Source organism: Theropithecus gelada, chromosome 1, assembly GCF_003255815.1.
Source record: "Theropithecus gelada isolate Dixy chromosome 1, Tgel_1.0, whole genome shotgun sequence".
NCBI classification, from domain to species: Eukaryota; Metazoa; Chordata; class Mammalia; order Primates; family Cercopithecidae; genus Theropithecus; species Theropithecus gelada.
Window position 1 is genome coordinate 185,648,885 of NC_037668.1, and position 23,920 is coordinate 185,672,804.

At 36.0% G+C, this 23,920-nt stretch overlaps 1 protein-coding gene across 1 annotated transcript in view; it reads left to right on the top strand.

Moving 5' to 3' along the window:
- Window positions 1-23,920, top strand: part of ACBD6 (acyl-CoA binding domain containing 6) — a 208,926-nt gene that overhangs the window by 89,495 nt on the left and 95,511 nt on the right. The window contains exons 5-6 of the mRNA XM_025364516.1: window positions 2,898-3,003; window positions 18,653-18,742. Coding sequence (XP_025220301.1) covers window positions 2,898-3,003; window positions 18,653-18,742 — 196 coding nt within the window. The remainder of the gene's footprint in view (window positions 1-2,897; window positions 3,004-18,652; window positions 18,743-23,920) is intronic.

Genomic DNA, 23,920 nt, shown 5'->3' on the forward strand with positions numbered 1-23,920 from the left:
CATAATGGTTGGATTCATTAGCACATTATTTTATTTCAGATAAGCATGGATATAGTGGGCAAGATTGACTTTGGAAGGCTGTATTGAGCTCTTAGAGAACTGTCGAAGGAGAAAGTTTGATTTACACATGTACATAATTTTGTTAGGGGGCAAGAAAGGAAATATGGAATGATGTTTCTCCAGATGTTTCTTCATTTTGGCCACTAGATGGTGACGTTGTATAAAGACAGCTTGGTTGTAGAAGGTGAAATACTCAAAATTTGGTGTGGGATTGGGTATCTATATTTAACAATTAAGCCCAAGAATATCACTTAATTTTTTTATATTCATCATTCAGCCTTGTAGCACATTTTTGGTGAATTTATTGAACTTCTCTTTCTGGTATTTAATTTATATGTATACACTGTCCTGAAGTATTTTGTTAATATCTCTGTGCCTAGCATATTTAGCGATGATAAACTATATATGATAAACAAATACTTAAACAAATGCCACCTGCCCTCCAAAAAATCACATAGCAAAAAAAACTTATTGATGTATATGATGTGACTAAGAAACATATTTAAGATACATTAAACAAAATAGAAATTTATTTGTGTTTGTACTGTGTTTACTTCTTTACTGCTGATAGCATAGGTATACATGCACATTTGGAAGTTGGACTCAGGAAGAGGGGCCACTCCAAAGGTCCTCTCATCTATGAATAACCCTTTCATATTACTGAGTATGGGTAACCCATATGCCAAGGATCCTTCTGCTTTCCTTTCTGTGCCCTACCACCAACTTCCCATTATTTTCCAATTCAAAAACAATTGGCAAGTAGCACTGTAGTATTGCTATGATTTTAAAAGACACAGTCCTTTCTGTAACAGTTGAGGTTGGTGCCTCTTGAATTAGTGGGTTTTCTGTTACTGGATTGAAAGAAAGTAGGTCCCTATTATCCTTAAGTTGGAACTCTGAAGGTATCCTTTCATAGACATGGTGTTTGTTTTTTTGTTTGTTTGAGACAGAGTCTCACTCTGTCGCCCAGGCTGGAGTGCTGTGGCATGATCTTGGCTCACTGCAACCTCCACGTCCTGGGTTCAAGTGATTCTCCTTCCTCAACCTCCTGAGTAGCTAGGATTACAGGCATGTGCCACCGTGCCCAGCTAATTTGTGTATTTTTATTAGAAACAGGGTTTCACCATGTTGGTCAGGCTAGTTTCAAACTCCTGACCTCATGATCCACCCGCCTCGGCCTCCCAAAGTGCAGACATGGGGTTTTTTTTGTTGTTTGTTTGTTTGTTTTATTTGTTTTTTTGATTTTTTGAGATGGTGTCTGGCTCTGTTGCCCAGGCTGGAGTGCAGTGACAGGATCTCAGCTCACTGCAAGCTCCGCCTCCCAGGTTCACGCCATTCTCCTGCCTCAGCCTCCTGAGACATGGTGTTTTTAATGGTGGTTAAATATGACTAAAGTGGTATTATTTGCAGCTCTACTTTTTAAAATCAGAATTTTCTTTTCTGGGGTTTGGCCTCACTTCTTATTTTCTTTACAGAATAAGATCGAAAAAGCATTTTCTCTTCTGTTTAACAGGGCCTCTTCAAGTGACCATATAGACCTATTAAACATGATTTCTTACTTAAAACCTACTTCATTTTCTCTAGCTTGAAGCAAGTTGTTTCTCCTCTCTTTTCTTGTAGTCCTTGTTAAGGATTCAGCTTTTATGTTAATCCTGTGTAGATTTTTGTCATCCCAACTATACTGTTTGTGTCTTAAAGGCAAACTTTCTTGCTTAGCCTTGTATCTGTTATCAACAAATTCTTGTCCAGTGCCTTACATGTAGTAGGTGCTCGGTAAAATACTTCAGATGCTTAAAGAATGCTTAGATGGCTGATGCCAAAGTAGTGTCTTTTAAGAAAATTAGCTATGACTATATATGGCACAAGATGTTTAGATTGGCTTTTAAGATATAAGAACTCCGATGACCAGGTGTTTTGCTTTCTGATGAATGGATGCTATGGCATTGCAAGTTATAAAACACATTAGTTTGACTTTTGGAACGGAAAATGCATTCCTTTATACTTGTTCATAACATTCGGTCTACATATGGGGCAATTTGATTGTTAATATTGTAAATTACTGATCTTTATGGGAGTCACTGATTCTTTTGAGAATCTGATTGAAACAGTTCTTCCCCCTGTACATACAACAGCCAGAAAAATGTACCTGCATTATAAAGATAATTCTGTACATTATTTAGAGAGCTCATAGATTTCATGTTAAGAACTTCTGCTTCAGATTTTGGAATAGACTGCAGCTGATTAGTCAAAAGGCAGCATAATATAATAGAAAAATGTACTATATACAAAATCAGTTGATCTAAGTGAATTCTAGCTCTTATTCTACCTTTGATAAATGTAGTACCATTTGGCAGGTCATTTAATGTCTCCTTTTTGCCTGTTTCTTCATTTGTAAAGTGAAGTTGTTGGATGAAAGATTAAGTGAATTAGCACATACAATATACTTAGAAGAGTGCTGGGTATGTAGTATGCTTCCCAGCTTTTCTTTCTAGTCTTTGATTCTACTATCTTATAAAGGATTTCTGAATTTTTTAATGCCTTCCTCTTTTTGTCTAATTGATTTTCTTTGCTTTAAGAAAATAACTTTCATGTATATTTTAAAAACTTGAGTAACAATTTATTCTCTTATCCTGTAAGGCAAGTGGGAAACTAAGAACTTTAGTCTTTTCAGGAGTTGGATGTATTACAGCTACTGAAAAACTATTACTGTTCATGTAAAAATTTTTTTTAAACAAAGTCCATTAACATCTATGTCAGCAGCAAACAGATTGTGTTGAAAATATGTAACTTTTTTGTATTACCCAGTAAGAAAAAGACCTTTCTTTTTTTTATTCTAGGGAAGAAGACAAAAATATATTTGATTACTGCAGGGAAAACAACATTGACCATATAACCAAAGCCATCAAATCGAAAAATGTGGATGTGAATGTGAAAGATGAAGAGGTATGAAAAACATGCCCTGTTAATTATTTTCCTATGGTTGTTCTGCCCCGGTGCTTTTTCCTAAATGGTAGGCCAATGAACTACAACTCAAAGTACAGCATGGCTAAGAGTATATCAGAATATCTAAATGAGATGCTGTTACCTAGTTAAGATACGTTCTGTGATTGTGTCAAACATATTTTTATCTATGTTTTAGAAGTTACTACCTGAAATTTGTAGGAGTCTGATAGCTTCCATATGTTTATGCTAAAGGGAGAGATTATTAGCAAAATAAGTGAAATCTACAGGTAATAGCAATATCTCATTTATAAATAGCTTTCTTCTGTTATTATACCTTGAACAGCTAGGTATATTGTTCTTTGCTCAATAAATGTATCTCTAGAAAACTGTGTCCGAATTTTGGTAAATCAATAATTTAAATGCTGGCCTACTAATTAAAGGAATCGTATAGTAAATTATTTTATAAAATATATTACTTCTTTTTTTTTAGAGAGAGACAGGGTCTCACTCTGTTGCCCAGGCTGGAGTGCATTGGTGCACTAATAGCTCACCGCATCCTCAAACTCACGGGCTTATGCAGTCCTCTTGCCTCAGTCTCCCAAGTAGCCGGGACTACAGGCATGTGTCATCACTCCTGGCTAATTTTTTTATTTTTTGTGGAGATGGGGTCTTGCTGTGTCGTCCGGGTTGGTGTTGTCCTCCTGATCTCAAATGATCCTCCTGCCTCAGCTTCCCAAAGTGTTAGGATTATAGGCATGAGCCACTCTGCCTTGCCTATTACTTCTTAATTTATTTGTGTTGTGAATAATACCATTCACAAACTGAGTTTTAACTGACCCTGCATTATAGTTGTTAACAAAGGAGCAACATTTACTAATTTACTTCTAATCATTTTCTCATTCTTTGGTGATGCTGTGAAAGATTACTGAAATGGCCAAAGGTAGTAATTGTTAGGAAGAAAGCATTGAGTGATCATAGATAATCTGTAGAATAGATAATAATTAACTTATGTGTAATTCAGAGCTGCCTATATAAAAGGTTAGCCCTTAATATTGTCTCACCTTTCGGCAACATCTTTCCTGTGATAATATTGTCAGTGGCATCTGGAATTGAAAATGTAAGACTATGATACTGCACAAAGGGACTAGTAATACTATGTGGTTTTCATTAAGTAAACAAAATAATACCAGGTCTTCTGATTCTAACTGGGTTTGTGGTTTTTGTCTGTTTGTTTGTTTTTTGCCTTTCAGAATCAAAATACAGGCATACCTCTGAAATATTGCAGATTCAGTTCCAGACTACTGCAGTAAAGTGACTATTAAAATAAAGCAAGTCACATGAAATTTTTGGTTTCCCAGTGCATATAAAAGTTGTGTTTACTGGGTGGACACGGTGACTGATGCCTGTAATCCCAGCACTTTGGGAGGCTGAGGCGGGTGGACCACAAGGTCAGGAGCTTGAGACCAGCCTGGCCAACATAGTGAACCCCATCTCTACTAAAAATACACAAAAAAATTAGCCAGGCATGGTGGCGGGTGCCTGTAATCCCAGCTACTTGGGAGGCTGCAGTAGGAGAAATGCTTGAACCTGGGAGGCAGAGGTTGCAGTGAGCCGAGACCGCACCATTGCACTCCAGGCTGGGTAACAGAGCAAGACTCCATCTTAAAAAACAAACAAACAAAAAAGTTGTGTTTACACTCTACAGTCATCTATTAAGTGTAGAGTAGCATTATATCTTTAAAAAAGTACATACTTTAATTTAAAATACTTTATTACTAAAAAAATTCTGACAATCATCTGGCTTGCCTTCAGCAAGTCATAATCTTCGTGGGGCAAAAGGTCTTGCCTCAGTGTTGATGGCTGCTGACTGATCACAGTGGTAGTCACTGAAAGTTGGGGTGGCTGTGGCAATGTCTTAACATAAGTCAGCAGTGAAGATAGCTACATTGATTGAGTCTTCCTTCGTAAAAGATTTCTCTGTACATGCAATGCTGTTTGATAGCATTTTACCCACAGTGAAACTTCTTTCAAAATCGTAGCCAATCCTTTCAAACCCTGCCACTGCTTTATCAACTGAGTTTATGTTGTATTTTAAAATTTTTGTTGTTATTTCAACAATGTTCACAACATCTTCACTGGAGTAGATTGTGTCTTAAGAAACCACTTTCTTTGCTTATCCATAAGAAGCAACTCCTCATCCATTCAAGTTTTATCATGAAATTGTAGCAATTCCATCACATCTTCAGGTTCCACTTCTAATTTTAGTTCTCTTGCAGTTACATCTGCAAGTAACTTGTCCACTGAAGTCTTGAATCCTTATCAGTGTCATCCATGAAGGTTAGAATCAACTTCTTCCAGGCTCTTGTTAATGTTGACATTTTGACCTCCTCCCATCACGCATGTTCTTAATGGATCTGGAATGGTGAATCCTTTCCAGATTTTCAGTTTGCCCATATCCATCAGAGCAATCATTGTCTATGGCAGCGATAGCCTTATAGAATGTATTTCTTTAATAATAAAACTTGGAAGTCAAAATTATTCCTTGATCTATGGACTGCAGAATGAATGCTGTGTTAGCAAACAAGAAAACAACGTTAATTTCCTTATACATTTCCATGAGAGCTCTTGGGTGACCAAGTGCATTGTCAATGAGCAGTAACATTTTGAAAGGAATCTTTTTTTTTTTTTCCTGAGCAGTGGGTCTCAACTGTAGGCTTAAAATATTCAGTAAACCATGTTGTGAAGTAAACAGATATACTGTCATTCAGGCTTTGTTTTCCCATTTCAAAAGCACAGGCAGAATAGATTGAGAGTAATTTTTAAGGGCCCTAGGATTTTCAGAATGGTAAATGAGCATTGGTTTCAACTTAAAGGCAACAGCCGCATTATCCCCTAACAAGAGTATTAGTCTGTCTTTTGAAGCTTTGAGGCCAGGTATTGACTTCTCTCCAGCCATGAAGGTCCTGGATGGTATCTTCTTTCAATAGTAGGAGTAGTCTATTTTCTCTACATTGAAGATGGTTGTTGAGTGTAGTCACCTTTATCAGTTACTTTAGCTAGGTCTTCTGGATAACTTGCTGCAGCTTCTACATCAGCACTTGGTGCTTCACCTTGTACTTTTATGTTATGGAGATGGCCTCTTTCCTTTAACCTCATGAACCAGCCTCTGCTAGCTTCAGACTTTTCTTCTGCAGCCCCCTTACCTTTCTCAGCCTTCATAGATTTGAAGAGAACTAGAACCTTGCCCTGGATCAGGCTTTGGCTTAAGGGAATGTTGTGGCTGGTTGATCTTCTATCCAGACCACTCACTTTTTCCATATCAGCAATAAGGCTTTTTTACTTTTGTATCATTTGTATGCTCACTGGAATAGCACTTTTAATTTCCTCAAGAATTTTTCTCTGGCATTCACAAATTGGCAGTTTGGCGCAAGGAGCCTAGCTTTTGACCTATGTTGATTTTCAGTATGCCTTCCTCACTAAGCTTAATCATTTCTGGCATTTGATTGAAGGTGAGAGATGGTGCAACCCTTTTCCTTTCACTTGACACTAGGTTTTACTTGAAACTTAGCGACTATTGTATTATTGGCTAATAATTTCAATATTTTTGTGTCTCAGTCAATAGGGAAGCCTGAAGAGCGGGGGAGAGACCAGGAACAGCCAGTCAGTGGAGCAGTCAGAACACACAAAGTATCTATTGGTTAAATTTGCCATCTTTCTCAGTGTGGTTTGTAGCACTCCACAACAATTACAATAGTAACATCAAAGATCACCGATCATTACCCTAACAGATATAATAATAATGAAAAACTTTGAAATATTGCAAGAATTATCTCAGTGTGACACAGAGACATGAAGTGAGCACATCTTGTTGGAAAAATGGCAATAATAGTTGGCTTAACTCAGGGTTGCTACAAATCTTCAATTTACAAAAAACACAGTATTTGCAAAGTACAATGAAGCATAGTGCAATAAAACAAGGTATGCCTGTACAGCTTTCTTTTTTTAATAAATTCGACATGATTGCTTCCCTTGATTTTTTTATTGTAGTTTTTTATCTTTGTGCTTGTGAGTTAAAATTTTTATAAAGTTAATACATTCATTCTTAAAAAAAAATCAAATGTTACTATTAGTCTTATAAACAAAAAGATTATCTCTTACCTGCATCCTTCTTACATTTTATTCTAGCTCCCGTAAGGCAAAAACTTTTTTTTTTTTTTTTTTAAGACAGATTCTCAGGCTGGAGTGCAGTGGCATGATCAGGACTCACTGTAGCCTCTGCCTCCTGGGCTCAAGTGATCCTCCTACCTCAGTCCCCGTGTAGCTGGGACCACAGGTGTGCACTACCACGCCTGGCTAATTTTTGTATTTTTAGTAGAGATGGGGTTTCACCATGTTGCCCAGGCTGGTCTCGAACTCCTCAGCTTTAGTAATCAGCCTGCCTCAGCCTCCCAAAGTGCTAGGATTACAGATGTGAGCCACTGCACCTGGCCAGACTTCCAGTTCTTTTAATGTGTCTTTTGCACCTTACCTACATAACTCTAAATAATATACTTCTATTTCTTGATTTTTCAACTTTAGACATTATTGATTTGTTTCTGTGTTACATTTAGATTTAACTGTTTTACTCATCTCCCTCTCTCTCTGACCCTCCTAACATAATTATATCACAACTTTTAATTTTAGCTTTCTGATTGAATCTCTGTTGAATCAATATTAATATTATTATGACTATGTAAATACTCATTGCTAAGCTGTGGATTGTACTTATATCAGTCAGCTTTTGCTGCGGCACAAACGACCCCCATATTTCAGTTGCTTACAGCAACAAACATTTGTTTTTTGCTTATATCGCTGTCTCATGAGGTGAGTGACACCATCTCATTTATATATTCTGATAATGCTCTTACTTGATTTATGTTTATCTGATATTTCAGAAGGGTTTTGGATCAGTTGACACCGTCTGTATATTTTAGCTACTTTTATTATTAATAGTATGAGTGAAGGATGATGATAATATAACAGAAATAAATAAGTAAGCCACTTAACTTTTCAAAGTCACAGTTTTTTCACTGGAAGTATCTTGTGTGTACTATATGTTTCCTGTTAATATTTATCTTTCAAATGACATAATACTTTATACAATGTGTGTGATAGTTTACAGAGTACTTTCACTTATTACTATATTATCTTTACAACAATTCTCTAAGGCAGATACTGTTCTTGTTTTACAGACAGGAACTGAAGTTCAGAGACCTACATTTACTTGCTCAAATCCGTATAACTGCTAAGTAGAAACCAGGTCTGGGAGAGTATTCTTCCTACCACTAGATTTTAGAAGGATAAATAAAAGGAAGAAAAAGAAGGATAAACAGTTGTCATTTGGCCTTCCTTGTGTTATGCTCTGGTTTGCAACAATTTCTTTTATAAAATATTACTAGAAGTCGAATTCATACGTGACCTCCACAAAGATCACTGAATGGACAGCTGTGATAGGGGTGGAATAAGTGCCTAGAACACAGATAGCTTACACTAAATAACACGTATTTTGTGTGTGTAAAGATAAGGAAAACTTGTGTATTTCATTACTTTGATGTAGTGCTGCTTTCCAGATCTTCCAGTTTGTTAACCATGCAGCTACCTTTACCCTCAGCCTGCCAGAACATTGTATTTCATGAACAGATGAAGTGCTTACACATTCATAGACTGAGACGCCAAGAATTCAGTTGGGTTCTCTCATTGCTCCAAGCAGATTTCTGCCCTCTCAGCCATGACAACTCAGCCTGGGCTTTGAATACTGATGGCAAACCCTTTTATTATTAATCAGGGATTTGTATGAATTAATTTAAGAACATAAGGGAGGTGGGAGCTTAAAATCAAAATCAAACTTAACATCCCAAAATAAAATAAATGGTATTGCTTCATCACATTTAAAGCTCTAGCAAATAAAACAATTTGGTAAGCCTTGATGATGGAGTAAAAGTGTGTAGCCTCAAAATTAAACTTCTAGTTAAATACTTTTAACCCTTTCTGTTCTTTTGACATTTTCTTATTATAAGTTGGGTAACAATTATAGTTTTGAAAGGACATTCAGTTCTTTTTTGTGTTTATGTGATATTTGAACTTGAGATATTTCCCTACTGATTCCCTAAGATTCTCTGGGATAATATACATTTTTACTTAAAATCTTCATTCAGCAGGTTCAACCTAATTTTATTTTTTTTATTTTTTTTATTTTTTATTTTTTATTTTTTGAGACGGAGTCTCGCTCTGTCACCCAAGCTGGAGTGCAGTGGCCGGATCTCAGCTCACTGCAAGCTCCACCTCCTGGGTTCACACCATTCTCCTGCCTCAGCCTCCCGAGTAGCTGGGACTACAGGCGTCCGCCACCTCGCCCGGCTAGTTTTTTGTATTTTTTTAGTAGAGACGGGGTTTCACCATGTTAGCCAGGATGGTCTCAGTCTCCTGACCTTGTGATCCGCCCGTCTCGGCCTCCCAAAATGCTGGGATTACAGACTTGAGCCACCGCGCCCGGCCTCAACCTAATTTTATGACTAAAAGTCACATTTATTGCACTTAAAATTTGCTGTGAGCACATAGAGAAATTTAATAACAATTTTAATAATAAAATGATAAGCTGTATTTGTATTCCCACACATTGAAGTAAATACATTATTCGCTGATAACTATGAATTTATAATTTATAAATTATTATTTGAATACATACATTTGGATCTAAGTATTGTATATGAACAAATATATATGAAACACCTTTTAAATAAAATGTATTTGTATTTCATAATGAAGTTATTTTATTGTACATAAGTATAATTCCTAGTGTACATATTTTATTCATTTAAGTTGTAATTACTACAAGTTGGGTATTCTTCATCTGAAAATCCAAAATCTGGAATGATCCAAAGTCTGAAACTTTTTAGCAGCAGTGTGACACTCCAAGGAAATGTTCTTTGGAGCACTTTGGATTTCAGACTTTTGGATTAAGGAGGGGCAGTCAAGTATATAATGTAAATATTCCAAATTTTTTTTTAAATCTAAACTTTTAAACACTTCTGGTCACCAGCATTTGGGATAAGGGATACTTAACCTATGCAAATATAGTAAGGCATGTATTTCTAATTTGAGAAAATTACCTGGTATTTCCTACTAGTATAGTAATTAGGGGACATTGTCTGTATTTTGCATAATAGAAAAAAGTTTCATAGTTATGCTTAGATGTTTCAGGGTCCGAGTTTATAACACCATGGTGTCATATGTACTTTTTTAAAAAAAATTAAATTACAACTTTTAGTATATTTTCAATCATTTGAGAAATGCTTGAAAATTGAATTTGAAATATGAAGGGAGAAGTTAAAGAGAAGATCTTAAAGCCTATTTATTTTTTTAAATGGTGGTTCGATTTTTTATCTTTGACCCACGTTAGTACAGCTCTTCACACATACCAAATATTTTTGGTTCTTCCAGGAAAATATCTTTTAAGGGGAAGGGATGATTTCAATAATTTGTAAAAGTATATTTGAAGTATGGGGAGAATATTTGCTATCAAGCATCAGGCTCAAATTATGTTTACATAATTCTTGTCACACACATTATTTCTCAGATTAGTGTACCGTACAATCAACACTAAATACACGCTTATTGATAGTATTTAAATAGTATTTTAAATCTTTGAAGTAATTTAAATGTTTTAGATCAAATGTAACAGTGTAATATTTTAGCAAAATAGATGACATTATTCCAGTACAAATGTTTATCATCAGTCCCCCAAAAGCATTCATACATATAGTTCATTGGTTTTCCATAGATTCTTATCTAATGCACTCTCAAATTCCACTTTCATTGGGCTGCGTCTTTAGTTACATTCTTTCCTTTTCTGTCCTGTTGACAGTATAATTGTTGTCATTAGCCATTTTCCATAGTCTGTTGATTCTTTCAGATACTTTGAAGAAGGCTTACCTTTCTCTTGACTACTATTCCTTTCCTTTTCTACTTTGTTTTAAATCTGTGGCTCCTAATACAATTTGCATGCTTTTGGCTTGAGGAACTGCTGCAAACTCTGGTGAAACTGTGACAGTACTAACGTAACAGAAAAGCAAAAGATTTAAGAGGCAGGGTCAGTATACTGAGACTAAATTTATGCAGTTATATGAGATTTGAGAAAGGAAGGAAGAAAAAATGCATCCTCTTAAATAACTTTGTATATCACAGTATATGTTATTTTGGTTATATAGTTGATTAAGATGTTAATTTGAAGGAACTTTGTTTATTCACACGAATGACTGAGAAATGCATTTCAAATTGTCTATTACGCTTATTTGCATTAATGTAGGCAGTGCCATTTAAAAATCAAGCCTATGGTCTTGCTTTGCATCAGAAACTTAGATTTAATACAAAATCAGAAAGTAGTGAAAGTAGCTTAAATCCTATGAGCTTTGGCAACTTATTTTTGGTATGCTTTAATAGTGGTGAAATATACATAAAATGTATCATTTTAATCATTTTTAAATCTACAGTTCTGTGGCATTAAATATGCTCACATGAGGCCAGGTGCCATGGCTCGCGCTTGTCATCCTAGCACTTTGGGAGACCAAGGCAGGTGGATCACCTGAGGTCAGGAGTTCAAGACCAGCCTGGCCAACATAGTGAAACCCCGTCTCTACTAAAAATACGAAAATTAGCTGGGCATGGTGGCACATGCCTGTAGTCCCAGCTGCTTGGGAGGCTGGGGCAAGAGAATCACTTGAACCCAGGAGGTAGAGGTTGCAGTGAGCTGAGATCGTGACACTGGATTCCAGCTTGGGCGATAAAGTGAGACTCACTCTCAAAAATATACATATATTTTTTTTCACATGAGCCAAGTGTGGTGGCTCACACTTTTAGGCACAAGGAACTCTTGAGCGCGGAAGTTTTAAGACTAGGCTGAGCAACATACTGAGATCCAGTCTCATAATAAAAAATAAATAAATAAAACAATATATTCACATGTGTAACCACCACCACCATGCAACTTTTTTATCTTCCCCATTTGAAACGCTATACCAAGCCAGGTGCCGTAGCTGATGCCTTAATCCCAGCACTTTGGGAGGCTGAGGTGGACGGATCACCTGAGGTCAGAAGTTGAGACCAGCTTGGCCAACATGGTGAAACCCCATTTCTACTAAAAATACAAAAATTAGTCAGGCGTGAGCTACTCCGGAGGCTGAGACAGGAGAATCTCTTGAACCCAGGAGGTGGAGGTTGCAGTAAGCCGAGATCACACCACTGCACTCCAGCCTGTGTGACAGAGGAGACTTCGTCTCAAAAAAAAAAAAAAAAAAAGAAACTCTGTACCCATTAAACACCCCCCATTCCTCCCTTCCCCTGGCCCTTGGCAATTACCATTCTATTTTCTATCTCTGAGTTTGGCTACTCCAGGTACTTCATTTAAATGGTGTCATAACAATATTTGTCCCTTTTGACTGGTGTATTTCGCTCAGTGTAATATCTTCAAGGTTCGTTCATTTTGTAGCATGTGTCAGTTTCCTTCCTTTGTAAGATGAATAATATTCCATTGTATGCGTATACCACATTTTGTTTATTCAGATATCCGTTGATGGACATTGGTTTGCTTTTACCTTTTGACTCTTGTGAATTATGCTCTGAACATAGGTGTACACATTTTTGTTTGATTTTTTTTTCCCCAAGAGTATATTATGAAAAATTTTAAACATAAAGAGAAGTTGAATTTTACAATGAACATCTGTATTTCTACCATCTGGATTCTACCATTAATATTTTACTATGCTTGCTTTACCAATATCTAGCCATTCGTCAAATCTTTTTTATTTTTTGATACATTTTAGAGTACACAGACAACAGTACACTTTCTTCTAAGTATTTTAACGGGCATATAATTAACTAGAATTCAGTATTTGGTTTTTCTTTTAAAATAATATTTATATACAATGAAATGCACAAGTCTTAAGGGCACATTTGATGAACTTTGACAAATGCATATGCTTGTATAACTGAAGCGCCTATGAAGATATAGAACGGTGCTGTCACCCCAGAAAGTTTCCTCATGCCCCTTCCCAGCCACTCTTTTCTTTTAATCCCAAAAAGGTAACCACCGTTTTGATATTATTCTACCATAGATTAGTTCTGCTTGTTCTCAAACTTTATATATATAGGATTATACATATGTACTCCTCTGTGTAGGGCATCTTTCATTCAGCGTAATGTTTTTGAGACTCATCCTATTGCTATAGTTCAGTACTTCCTTCTTTTATACTGCTCAGTATGTTCCATCATGTGAATATACCATTGTCTTATGATGGATACCTGAGCTGTTTTCATGGCAACTTCCTATTATTACTGCTATTAATTACCTTTATACAGGATGAAATAATACCTCCCTTTCATCTTCCTTCACCCTTAAGTCACTGACATTATAGCTTAGTAAATTATTGTGAAGGGATTTCTTTTTTTTTCTTCTTTTGAAACACGAGTGTTACTGTGTTGCCCAGGCTGGAGTACAGTGGCTTGATCATGGCTCACTGCAGCCATGACTTCATGGGCTTCAGCGATTCTCCTGTTGAGCTCAGCCTCCTGAGTAGCTGGGACTACAGAAGTGTGCCACCATGCCCAGCTAATTTTTGTATTTTTTGTAGAGACGGGGTTTCACCATGTTCCCCAGTCTGGTCTTGTACTTGCCTGCTTTGGCCTTCCAAAATGCTGGGACTAGGGCATGAGCCACCACACCAGCCAGATTTTTTAAAGTAGTATATTCGAAATCTTTCTCAATTTCCTGACAAATTAGCAACACCATTTTTCCCTACCCTAGATCTTTGCCAGTGAAAGAGATCCAGTAGTTACTGATTTTAAGTGTATATCACACATACTGGTGTATGGTTTTCTTTTTAATGCTGGTAAGTAAATTATCCCAGAAGGAGTCATTGGCTTCCATGCTAGGTATATCTTGAGATGTTAGACTATCTTTCAATCTTATTCGTAAGTTTTTGAAACAACATTGTCATTTCACTATGGACAGGGAAGTGAAAGAAGGAGGCATTGTGTAATTTCTGGTGGTTGCAGGTAGCGGAGTTCTCACTATGGCCAGCTGCTACAGTAGTAGCAGCAAAAGGTAGAAGATAGTACAGAGGAGATGGGGACATTACAGGTTGTTGGTAGGTGAAGTCAATCTCTACTACAATTATAAATGGATACCCAATTTTTTTGCAGAGAGAAATTCATGTCCACCTGTTTGCAGTATTTCATTTGCTAATTAGACAGTACCATACCATATACCATATGTGTTTGATAGAATGACAGAAAGACAACTCTTACAAATTTAAATATACCAATTTTGCCATGTTTTTATCTATTGTATATATGGTATACGTACTTTGAATTTGATCTCAAAATACCGTAAGAACATCAAGACTCATTTTATAATAGAATCTGCTTCCTTCCCTCCTCTCCCCTCCCCCCCCCCCCCCCCTTTTTTTTTTTAATTTGACAGAATTTTGCTCTGTTGCCCAGGCTGGAGTACAGTGGCATGATCTCATCTCACTGCAACCTCCACCTCCCCGATTCAGGCATTTCTCCTGCCTCAGCCTCCCAAGTAACTGGGATTACAGGCACACGCACCACCACACCCCGCTAATTTTTTGTATTTCTAGTAGAGACAGGATTTTGCCATGTTGGCCAGGCTTGTCACAAACTCCTGACCTCGGGTAATCTGCCCTCCTTGGCTTCCCAAAGTGCTGGGATTACAGAAATGAGCGACCGTGCCTGGCCAGAATCTCCTCTTTTTTAAAATTTTGTGATACTGAGGAGAAAAGTCTAATTAAAAAAAAAAAAATCTACTTAGTTTAAGGATGAGTTACTAAGGAAATCAGAGAAGCATTTCATATATTAAGATGTGCTCTCTGTATTTTCCAGAAGGTATGAAAGTAATACCACTTAATAGGTTAGCTGCTACCCTGCACTTTCAAAGCACTTTAGAGTCATTCATCTGTCTGAGGTAGGACAGTGTTAGCACCCTTGGTTAATAGATGAGAATTCTTTTTCCCCTGCATTTTACTGTATTTGAGTTCCAGAATTTATTCAGAGCTCTCCAGTGTTTGTGGTCTTCTGGTGGCCTAACAAAGGTTCCTTTTAATAATGGCTCTCCCTCACCAATCTCCTGAATGCTTCTGGGATATTTTTCCAGAAGAGTTTTTAAAATTAGAAACAAAGAATTGTCACTTATTGTGGTAGCAATAAAAATAAATTTAACTTGAAAATTTATAAGAGATTATATCACTAATGGAAAAAGAGAAAATAATTATATAGACAAATAGGTAAACTATTTCATAAATTTAGATAAAGTCTTAGAAGATATACCTTTAATACACACCTAATTCATGGTTTTCCTTCTGGAGGAGAGATGATGGAATTCTTTACCTAAAATAATTTAATAATTGTATTGAACTAGGTGCGTTTGTGGTTAACAAAGGAAAGAAACCACAGGTGTTTATTTCCTGATTTTATCATGATTAATTATAAGGATAGCATCTCTGCAAATTACTGGTTATATTAGTGAGTGAATAATAAATTAGAGTATGTTTATAGGAATTTTATAATTTGAAGAAGTAAAAGGTATCACAGACACCTCATTGTGCTGGTTTTTGTTCATTTAAATATAGAGCATCTTGAAGGTTAAAATTCCAAAGCCTGATTTGTTTTGTCTGTGTTTGTTTACAAGTATGTTTAATCCTACTCTTGTTTTTGAGCTTTGTAATACTGCATGGAATATTAATCATTATGTGATCTTAATGTAGATATCTTCAGTGCTTCCACAGAAAGTCATTGTCAGAGAATTCATTCTAATTCAAGGTTAATTAGTGTACCATTAAAATAATGTGTTACAAGAATTAATTGCATTGCAGGTCAGAAAATGTGTTAAAAAGTATGGTGTAAATGTCTGAGAGCACATCATCCTTTTTAAAACATTGCTATACATGTGCCCCGCTTCTGGAAAATATATCCAAAGTGAAAATCACTACGGAGGTCCAGTCATAGGTGTTTCCCCTAAAGTAAATTTTTGGCACCACATGGAAAATTTAAAATATGGGAAATTTAAAATATAACACCCATTAACAGTAAAATGTGTTACTTGTCAGCTTTACCATTGAAACAGCTAAGGATTTATATTTTAGCTTTAGTTGATATAACCCTATTGGGTCAAACCTAAGGAAAATTCAGGAACGTGGCTGAGAGATATAAATTATCTATACATCTTATGGTAAAAGTACAAGACATATTATGTTGTCCTACTTAACTATTATGTAGTTTTTGTAAGTACCCTATGTAAATATATCACACATCGTCTTAACTATGTAGTAACTCTTGTCTATAGTTTAAGCTAATAGCCATAAAATGCACACTTACAATTAGAACTAAAAATGATAGACTTTGAAATTTTGTCTGATTCTTTTAATGTATTAATAAATGCTGTGAAACAATAACGTGGACCTGTAGAATATTTTATTCATTAGTATTTGTTCAGAGTCTTATTAAAATATCTAATTGTTCATATGGAGGATTTCTGAATTAAGGCCCTAGTAACAGCAGATCACATTAGAGCTACAAAAATTTTAACATAGGAAACTGCTGTAGTACTCAACAATACATTTTCACCTGGACTTTTAGAATTGTCTCCACTAAAAAATAACTCCTGGCTGGGCGTGGTGGCTCATGCCTGTAATCCCAACACTTTGGGAGGCCGAGGTGGGCGGATCACAAGGTCAGGAGTTCGAGACCAGCCTGGCCAACATGGTGAAACCCCGTCTCTACTAAAAAAAAAAAAAAAACAAACAAAAAAAAAATTAGCTGGGTATGGTGGCGGGTGCCTGTAATCCCATCTATTTGGGAGGCTGAGGCAGGTGAATTGCTTGAAACTGGAAGGCGGAGGTTGCAGTAAGCGGAGATCCTGCCACTGCACTCCAGCCTGGGCAAAAGAGTGAAACTCCATCTCAAAAATAAAATAAATAAAATAAAGTAACATAGAATAAAATAAAAATAACTCCTACTGGGCTCTGAACAAGGCAAAATAAAATAGTTTTGATACTGTAAATTGTGAATGATTTGCCCACATTTTTTCACTGCTTTCCTCCCTCTTAGGATTTTGCGTAAGCCTGTTAGAAAACAGGTATTCACAGGTAAATAAAAGTAAATCAAGCAAATGAAAGCAAAAGAAGACAATTTGTAGGGAAGAAATTTTCCTACTTTGTTGTTTGTTTAAAGAATAGATCCTAGTTTAATTAGTTGAACTAACAGGTGTGTGAAGAGAGTCTGGATGATAAAAAGAATGAAGGCAGTTTTAGAAAAGCTGTTTCTTGAAAGGTGCTTTTTACTTTAAATCAATCCTCGCCCCAGCTTATATCTATTTAAGTCTTTTCTAAAATGACATAAAGTAGGGATTTCAACTTAATGTGGAAAAACATTCCATTCTTTATAAATGACAACATCATCACCATCCTCAGAAAGTAGTAAGCCATGCATCACTCATTTATTCAGAAAAGCCCTTAGCTTTTGGGGTTTTGTTTATTCTTTTGAACCAAGTAGGCTTTTTTTCATTAACTAAAACAAGATTTAGCAGTAGAGAATAGAAATAACACATGTAATAGTAACTGTGAGTCTTTGGTAGACAAATGTTAAAATTAATATTTCGTATTTAGTATTTGTCTCCTAATAGTTAATCATCCATTCTCTTTTACAAGTGGCTTTCACAGTCAGCTGTTTGATGATAGACACTAATAGATTGTACTAGTGTTTTTGAGGTATTTCAGAGTGTAAACTTGCAATAGTAAGGAGAAATGCTTATTTTCAAACTGGTTTAATCTTTTTAAGGAATAAACTTGAGGAAATTTAGATATAGTACATTTGGATTATGATTTCTACCTAGGTTTAAGTTCTTGCTTTTTTATTCTTATGAATTCATTGGACATAATATTTTAGAAAACTGGAATTTATAAAGTACAGTTTACAAAGCATTTTCTTATAGTTCATTTAGCAGGTATTATTGATATTATTGTTGTTATTACTATCATCGCCACTCTGTAGGTGAACTGGTTGAGCTGAAAGCAGGCATTGGGCTAGTACAGATCCAGAAGTAGATATTGGGGCTTCGCATTGATTGTTTTCCTTGTTGTTGTTGTTTTTGAGATGGAGTTTTGCTTTGTCACCCAGGCTGGAGTGCAGTGGTATGATCTTAGCCCACTGCAACCTCCGCCTCCCGAGTTCAAGCAATTCTCCTGCCTCAGTGTCCCAGGTAGCTAGGATTACAAGCACCCATCACCATGCCCGGCTAATTTTTGTATTTTTAGCAGAGACAGGGTTTCACCATATTGGCCAGGCTGGTCTTGAACTCTTGACCTCAAGTGATCCACCCGCCTTGGCCTTTCAAAGTGCTGGGATTACAGGCAGGAGCCACCGTGCCCTGCCCCATTGATTGTTTATTGCTTTTCCTGTGGTGCATTTTTATATCAATCATTCTTAGAATAATTAACCCATACTTTTACATATTTCCTTGTCTTTCCTAAAACATTATATCTTTTACATGGCCCCACCACTGAGATAACAAATTCATTTATCTTATTCTGTGTTTTAGGGTCGGGCTCTACTTCACTGGGCCTGTGATCGAGGACATAAGGAACTAGTCACAGTCTTGCTGCAACATAGAGCTGACATTAACTGTCAGGTAAGAGTGACAAAATAAAGAAGAGCTTTTATTTTTTAAATTGAAGTATAATTCACATAACATAAAATTTACCAGATAAACTCTTTTGAAATGTGCAATTCAGTGGCGTTTAGTACATTTCACAATGTTGTGTAATCATTGCTATTATATAGTTCTGTAATACTGTTGTCACTGCAGAAGAAAACCCTGTTCCCACTAAGCAGTCACTTTAAATTTTTTTTATTTCTCCCTTTGCCCCAGACCTTGGCAACCACTAATCTGCTTTCTGTTTCTATAGATTTGCCTATTCTGGATATTTTATATAAATGGAATAATAACAATTATGGTGTGTTTGACTTCTTTTACTTAGCATAATGTTTTAAAGGTGTATCTATATTGTTATATGGTGACATGTAACAATACCTCATTCCTTTTTACGGCTGTATTTTTTGAATATCCCACGTATTTATCCATTAATCAATTGATGGATTGATGGGCAGTTTGGGTTGTTTCTTTGGCAGTTGTGAATAATGCTACCGTGAACATTTGTGTACTTGTGTTTTTGTTTGAATACCTGTTGTCAGTTCTTTTGGTTGTAGACATAGGAGTGGAATTACTGGGTTATAAAGTAATTTGATGTTAACTTTTTGAGCAACTGACAAACTGTTTTTCATAGGAGCTACACCATTTTTCATTTGAGCAACTGACAAACTGTTTTTCATAGGAGCTACACCATTTTTCATGCCCAGCAGCTATGTATGATGCTTCCAGTTTCACCACATCCTCTCCAATACTTGTTATTTTCGCTTTTTAAAAAATAACTTGTCTTAGCGGGTATGAAATGATGTCTCATCATGGTATAATTTTGATTTGCATTTCCCTAATGACTAATGATATGGAGTATCTTTTCACATGCTTGTTGACTATTTGCATATATTTTTTGGAGAAATGTCTAAGTCTTTGCCCACTTTAAAGTGATTTGTTTGTCTTTTTGTTGTTGAGTTGTAGGAGTTTTTTTTATATATTCTGGATACTAGACCCTTATCAGATACATGATTTGCAAGTATCTTCTCCCTTTTTGTGGGTTTTCTCTTTATTTTCTTGATAGTGCCTTTCGATGCACAGGTTGTAAATTTTGATGAAATTAATTTATTATTTGTTTTCTCTTTTTTCCTTTTGTTTATGGTGTCATACTTTAGAAACCATTGCCAAATCCAAGGTCATAGAACCTAAGATTTTGGTTTTCTTTCTCCTTTTTATTGTGGTAAAATACTCATAAAATTTACCATTTTAACCATTTTAAGTGGATAGTTAATGTGGCACTAAATACGTTTATATTGTGTGCGCCCATCGCCACCACCCATCTCCAGAACTTTTTCATCCCCCGCAACTGAAACTCTAACCATTAAACACTAATTTCCTATTCCTCCCTTTTCTCAGCCCCTGGCAACTACCATTCTACTTTCTATTTCTGTGAATTTGACTGCTCTAGGTACCTCATATAAGTGGAATCATACAAAATTTGTCCCTTTTTGACTGGCTTATTTCACTCAGCATAACATGATCAAGGTTCATCCATGTGGTTGCATGTGTCAAAATTTCCTTCCCTTTTAAAGCCGAATGTTATTTGTATGTATTTACAGTACTTTGTTTATTCCCATATCTATGGGCAGTTGGTTTGCTTTTACCTTTTGGCGATTATGAATAACGATACTGTGAACATGGATGTACAAATGTCTGTTCAAGTCCCTACTTTCACTTCTTTTGAGTATATACCCTAGAAATAGAATTGCTGGATCGTATGATAATTCTACGTTTAATTTTTTGAGGAATTGCCATAATATTTCCCACAGTAGCTGCACCATTTCACATTTCCACCAGTAATACATAGTAATACATTCGAATTTCTCCACATCCTTGCCCACACTTGTTATTTTCTGTGTTTTTGACAATAGACATCCTAATGACTGATGTGGGTGCCTTTTATTTCATTTCCTTGCCTAATTGCTCCAGCTGGGCCTTCCAGTACTAGGTTCAATAGAAGTGGTAACATAGGCATCTTTGTCTTTTTACGCTTAGGTTCTGGAAAAAGCTAAAAATAAAAATAAAAAAAATCACACAACACTGTTGTTACCATAAACCATGGTAATATCATCATTAAATTTGACTACCTAGTCTTCTGGTCTTTATCTTCAGAATACCTCCTATTTCACAGAGAAAGTAGAATAAATGTTTATGACCAACCCAGATCTCACCAGTAGCTCCAGACACACATATCTCTTCTTTGATGTCCCTCAGACACTTCAAACGCACAATATCTAACACTAAACACCAGCATCCCTCAACAGCCCACCCTTCCCTGCCCGCCACTCACCGTAATTGGCACCATCATCCAACAAGTTCCCAGGAGAATGTGTCATAATTTAGTTAACTAGTACCATATAAAGGGACTGTAACAATTTATACTTCGATCAGCAATGTGTGAGAGAATTCCTGTTTCTCCAGCCCTGCCAAATAGTTCATCATAACATTTTTTGTTCTCTGCCTGTTTGATGAATGGTATATCATATTTTTAATATAGCTTTTCCTCAGTTTCCCATTGTGTTGATGGTATTTTTCTCCTTACAGGAACTTTTTATATAGTAAGGAAAATCAGTTTCTTTGTGTTATAATTGTTAAAAATTTCCCCCACATTTTCTTCTAGTATTTTTATTATTTCATGGTTTTTATCAACTCATCTAGAATTGATATACGTATCCTATGTATGTAATAGGAATTTTACTTTTGTCCAAATGGTGCCAACTTTATTTTTGTCCAAATGACTAGCAAGTTCCAGTAATGTTTATTGAATCATTGGTATCTTTTCTATAGCAATTTGAACTGTCTTATCATAGTCTCAATTCTTTTATGTATTTCAGTCTATCTTGGGGGCTTGTTCTTCCATTCCATTGCTCTGGTTTTCTGTTCATGTGTTCGTGCTACACTGTTTTAAGTATTATAGCTTCAAAATATATTTTTAAATCTGGTTGGGCAAATTCTTTCACTACTCATTCAAAATACTTTCTACTATTTTTGCTTATTTATTTTTCTGTGTAAATTTCAAAATCATTTTTTCAATGCCCAACTTTCCCTACCACTATTACCACTAAGTTAAAACAACAAACAAGAAGAACTGGCCAGATGCGATGGCTCATGCCTGTAATCCTAGCACTTTAGGGGGCTGAGTCAGGAGGATCACTTGAGACCAGGAGTTTGAGACTAGCCTGGGCAACATAGTGAGACCCCATCTCCACAAAATTTTTTTTTAAAAATTGGATGTAGTGGTGGGTGCCTGTAGTCCTAACTACTCTGGAGGCTGAGGTGGGAGGATCACTTGAGCCCAGGAGTTTGAGGCTACAGTGAACTATGATTGCACCACTGCATTCCATCCTAGGTGACAGAGCACAAGACCCTATCTCTAAAAAACAACAAAACAATTTTTTTAACCAAACACATTGTTTGGAGATATTGTATATGGAAATTTCCCCAAGTTAGGCATTGCCTTAGGTTTTTGCCTCGCAGATTTCTTATGTTCTGTTTGTTTGGGTAGTGTGAGACAGACAATCCAAAAGCTATAAGTGGCTTTATAGAACATTCTTTACTAAACACCAAGCTTTAATGCAAAGTAAAAGTTTGATGTAGGTTTTTAGGACGGATCTGTTAGTATTATATGCCTGGCACAATGTTTTCCTTTGTATTCACATGACCATTGTGTATAGCCGCCAGCTTTGATTCTCTTTTGACAGTCATAATCTATACAATCTAACTTTAGTTAATGGGATGCTTTGGCTTTTCCAGTTTGAGTTGCTAACATGCTTCGAAGTCAGAGGGCTTCTGGAGGTTAGCTCTCAGAATAGCTCTTTCCCTTGTAATATCTTCTTTGGTTTCGTTATTGAAAACTCTTTTCAAATATAGACAATACAAACATAATAAATGGAAGGAAAGGTTCATCTCCCTCATGACTCAATATTTCTCAAACAACATTATTATTGACTGGCCTATTGGTTGCCAAAAAGGAAAATCAATTTTATTAGAAGTATTTGCTTGGCCACAGATCTTAGTACTAACTCAGCACAGACAGTCTGATGTTATCAACTATCTGAAGACTAATTTTTACCATTAGTCTGAAACGAAGCAGTAATTAGAGATATGTCAAAGTCTACTCTGTGTTTTCCTGTCATTTTTTACCCTTCAGTCTGTCTCATACATTCGTTTTTTTTTTTTTGTACTGCAGCTTCTATTTTGTGTGACTGTGATGGAATTGAAACTTGAAATTTTATTTCTAAGGAAAATGCTGTATAGATTTCGTTTGTTATCTGACAGTATTATGGATACAGTTTTGTCTCTTCCACTGCTTGGTACTGATTTTTAGTTCCACTCTGGAACTTAGGTTCATACCACATATGGTATTAGGATATGGCTTACATGCACGTGTGTGTGCGCATGCACACACACACACACACCCTTCTCTGACTTCTTGAGTAACTTTGATTTTTCAAGCCCTGAAGAAAGATTAAAGCTACCCCCAAAGCACATTAAAAGGTATGTGAATGCTGAACATTTATTGGTAGGAGGAGTAGGAGCATCTGTGGTGTATGTGTCAGTACTGTGTACTGGTGTTATGCAGTTTAAAAGGAGAACATTTTGTTCAAGTGGTACAGAAATGTATAAAGGTTTTATGACATATACATTATATAAGCTTACAGTTTAGAGACTACCCTGTGCCCTCTCAGTGAATACCTTGTGCCTATCTGTGTCTTAAAAAAGATTTCAAAAACATGAGAAAAGTATAAAGCAATAAATAAAACCATCTGTAATCCCATTACATAGTGCGTATCTGTGTGCAGTGGGGTGGGTAGGATATAACAAGTATTTAGTGTTTACTGTGTGTCAAGAATTTTATGTGTATTGTCTCTTTTAGTCATTGCATCAATCCCATAATGTGCATATATTATGCTCTACATTTTACGGTGAAGAAACAGGAGCTTAAAGAAGTTACAGAGCTAGTGAAGGCCAAAGCCTAGATTCGAATATTCTAACTCCAAAGCCCAAGCTCTTAACCTCTTCACTGTAAAATTTGAATATATTTCATTTTCATCTTTATTTTTTTCTACTTACAGGTATATATTTTAAAGGTATTTAGTATAATGTACATAAAGT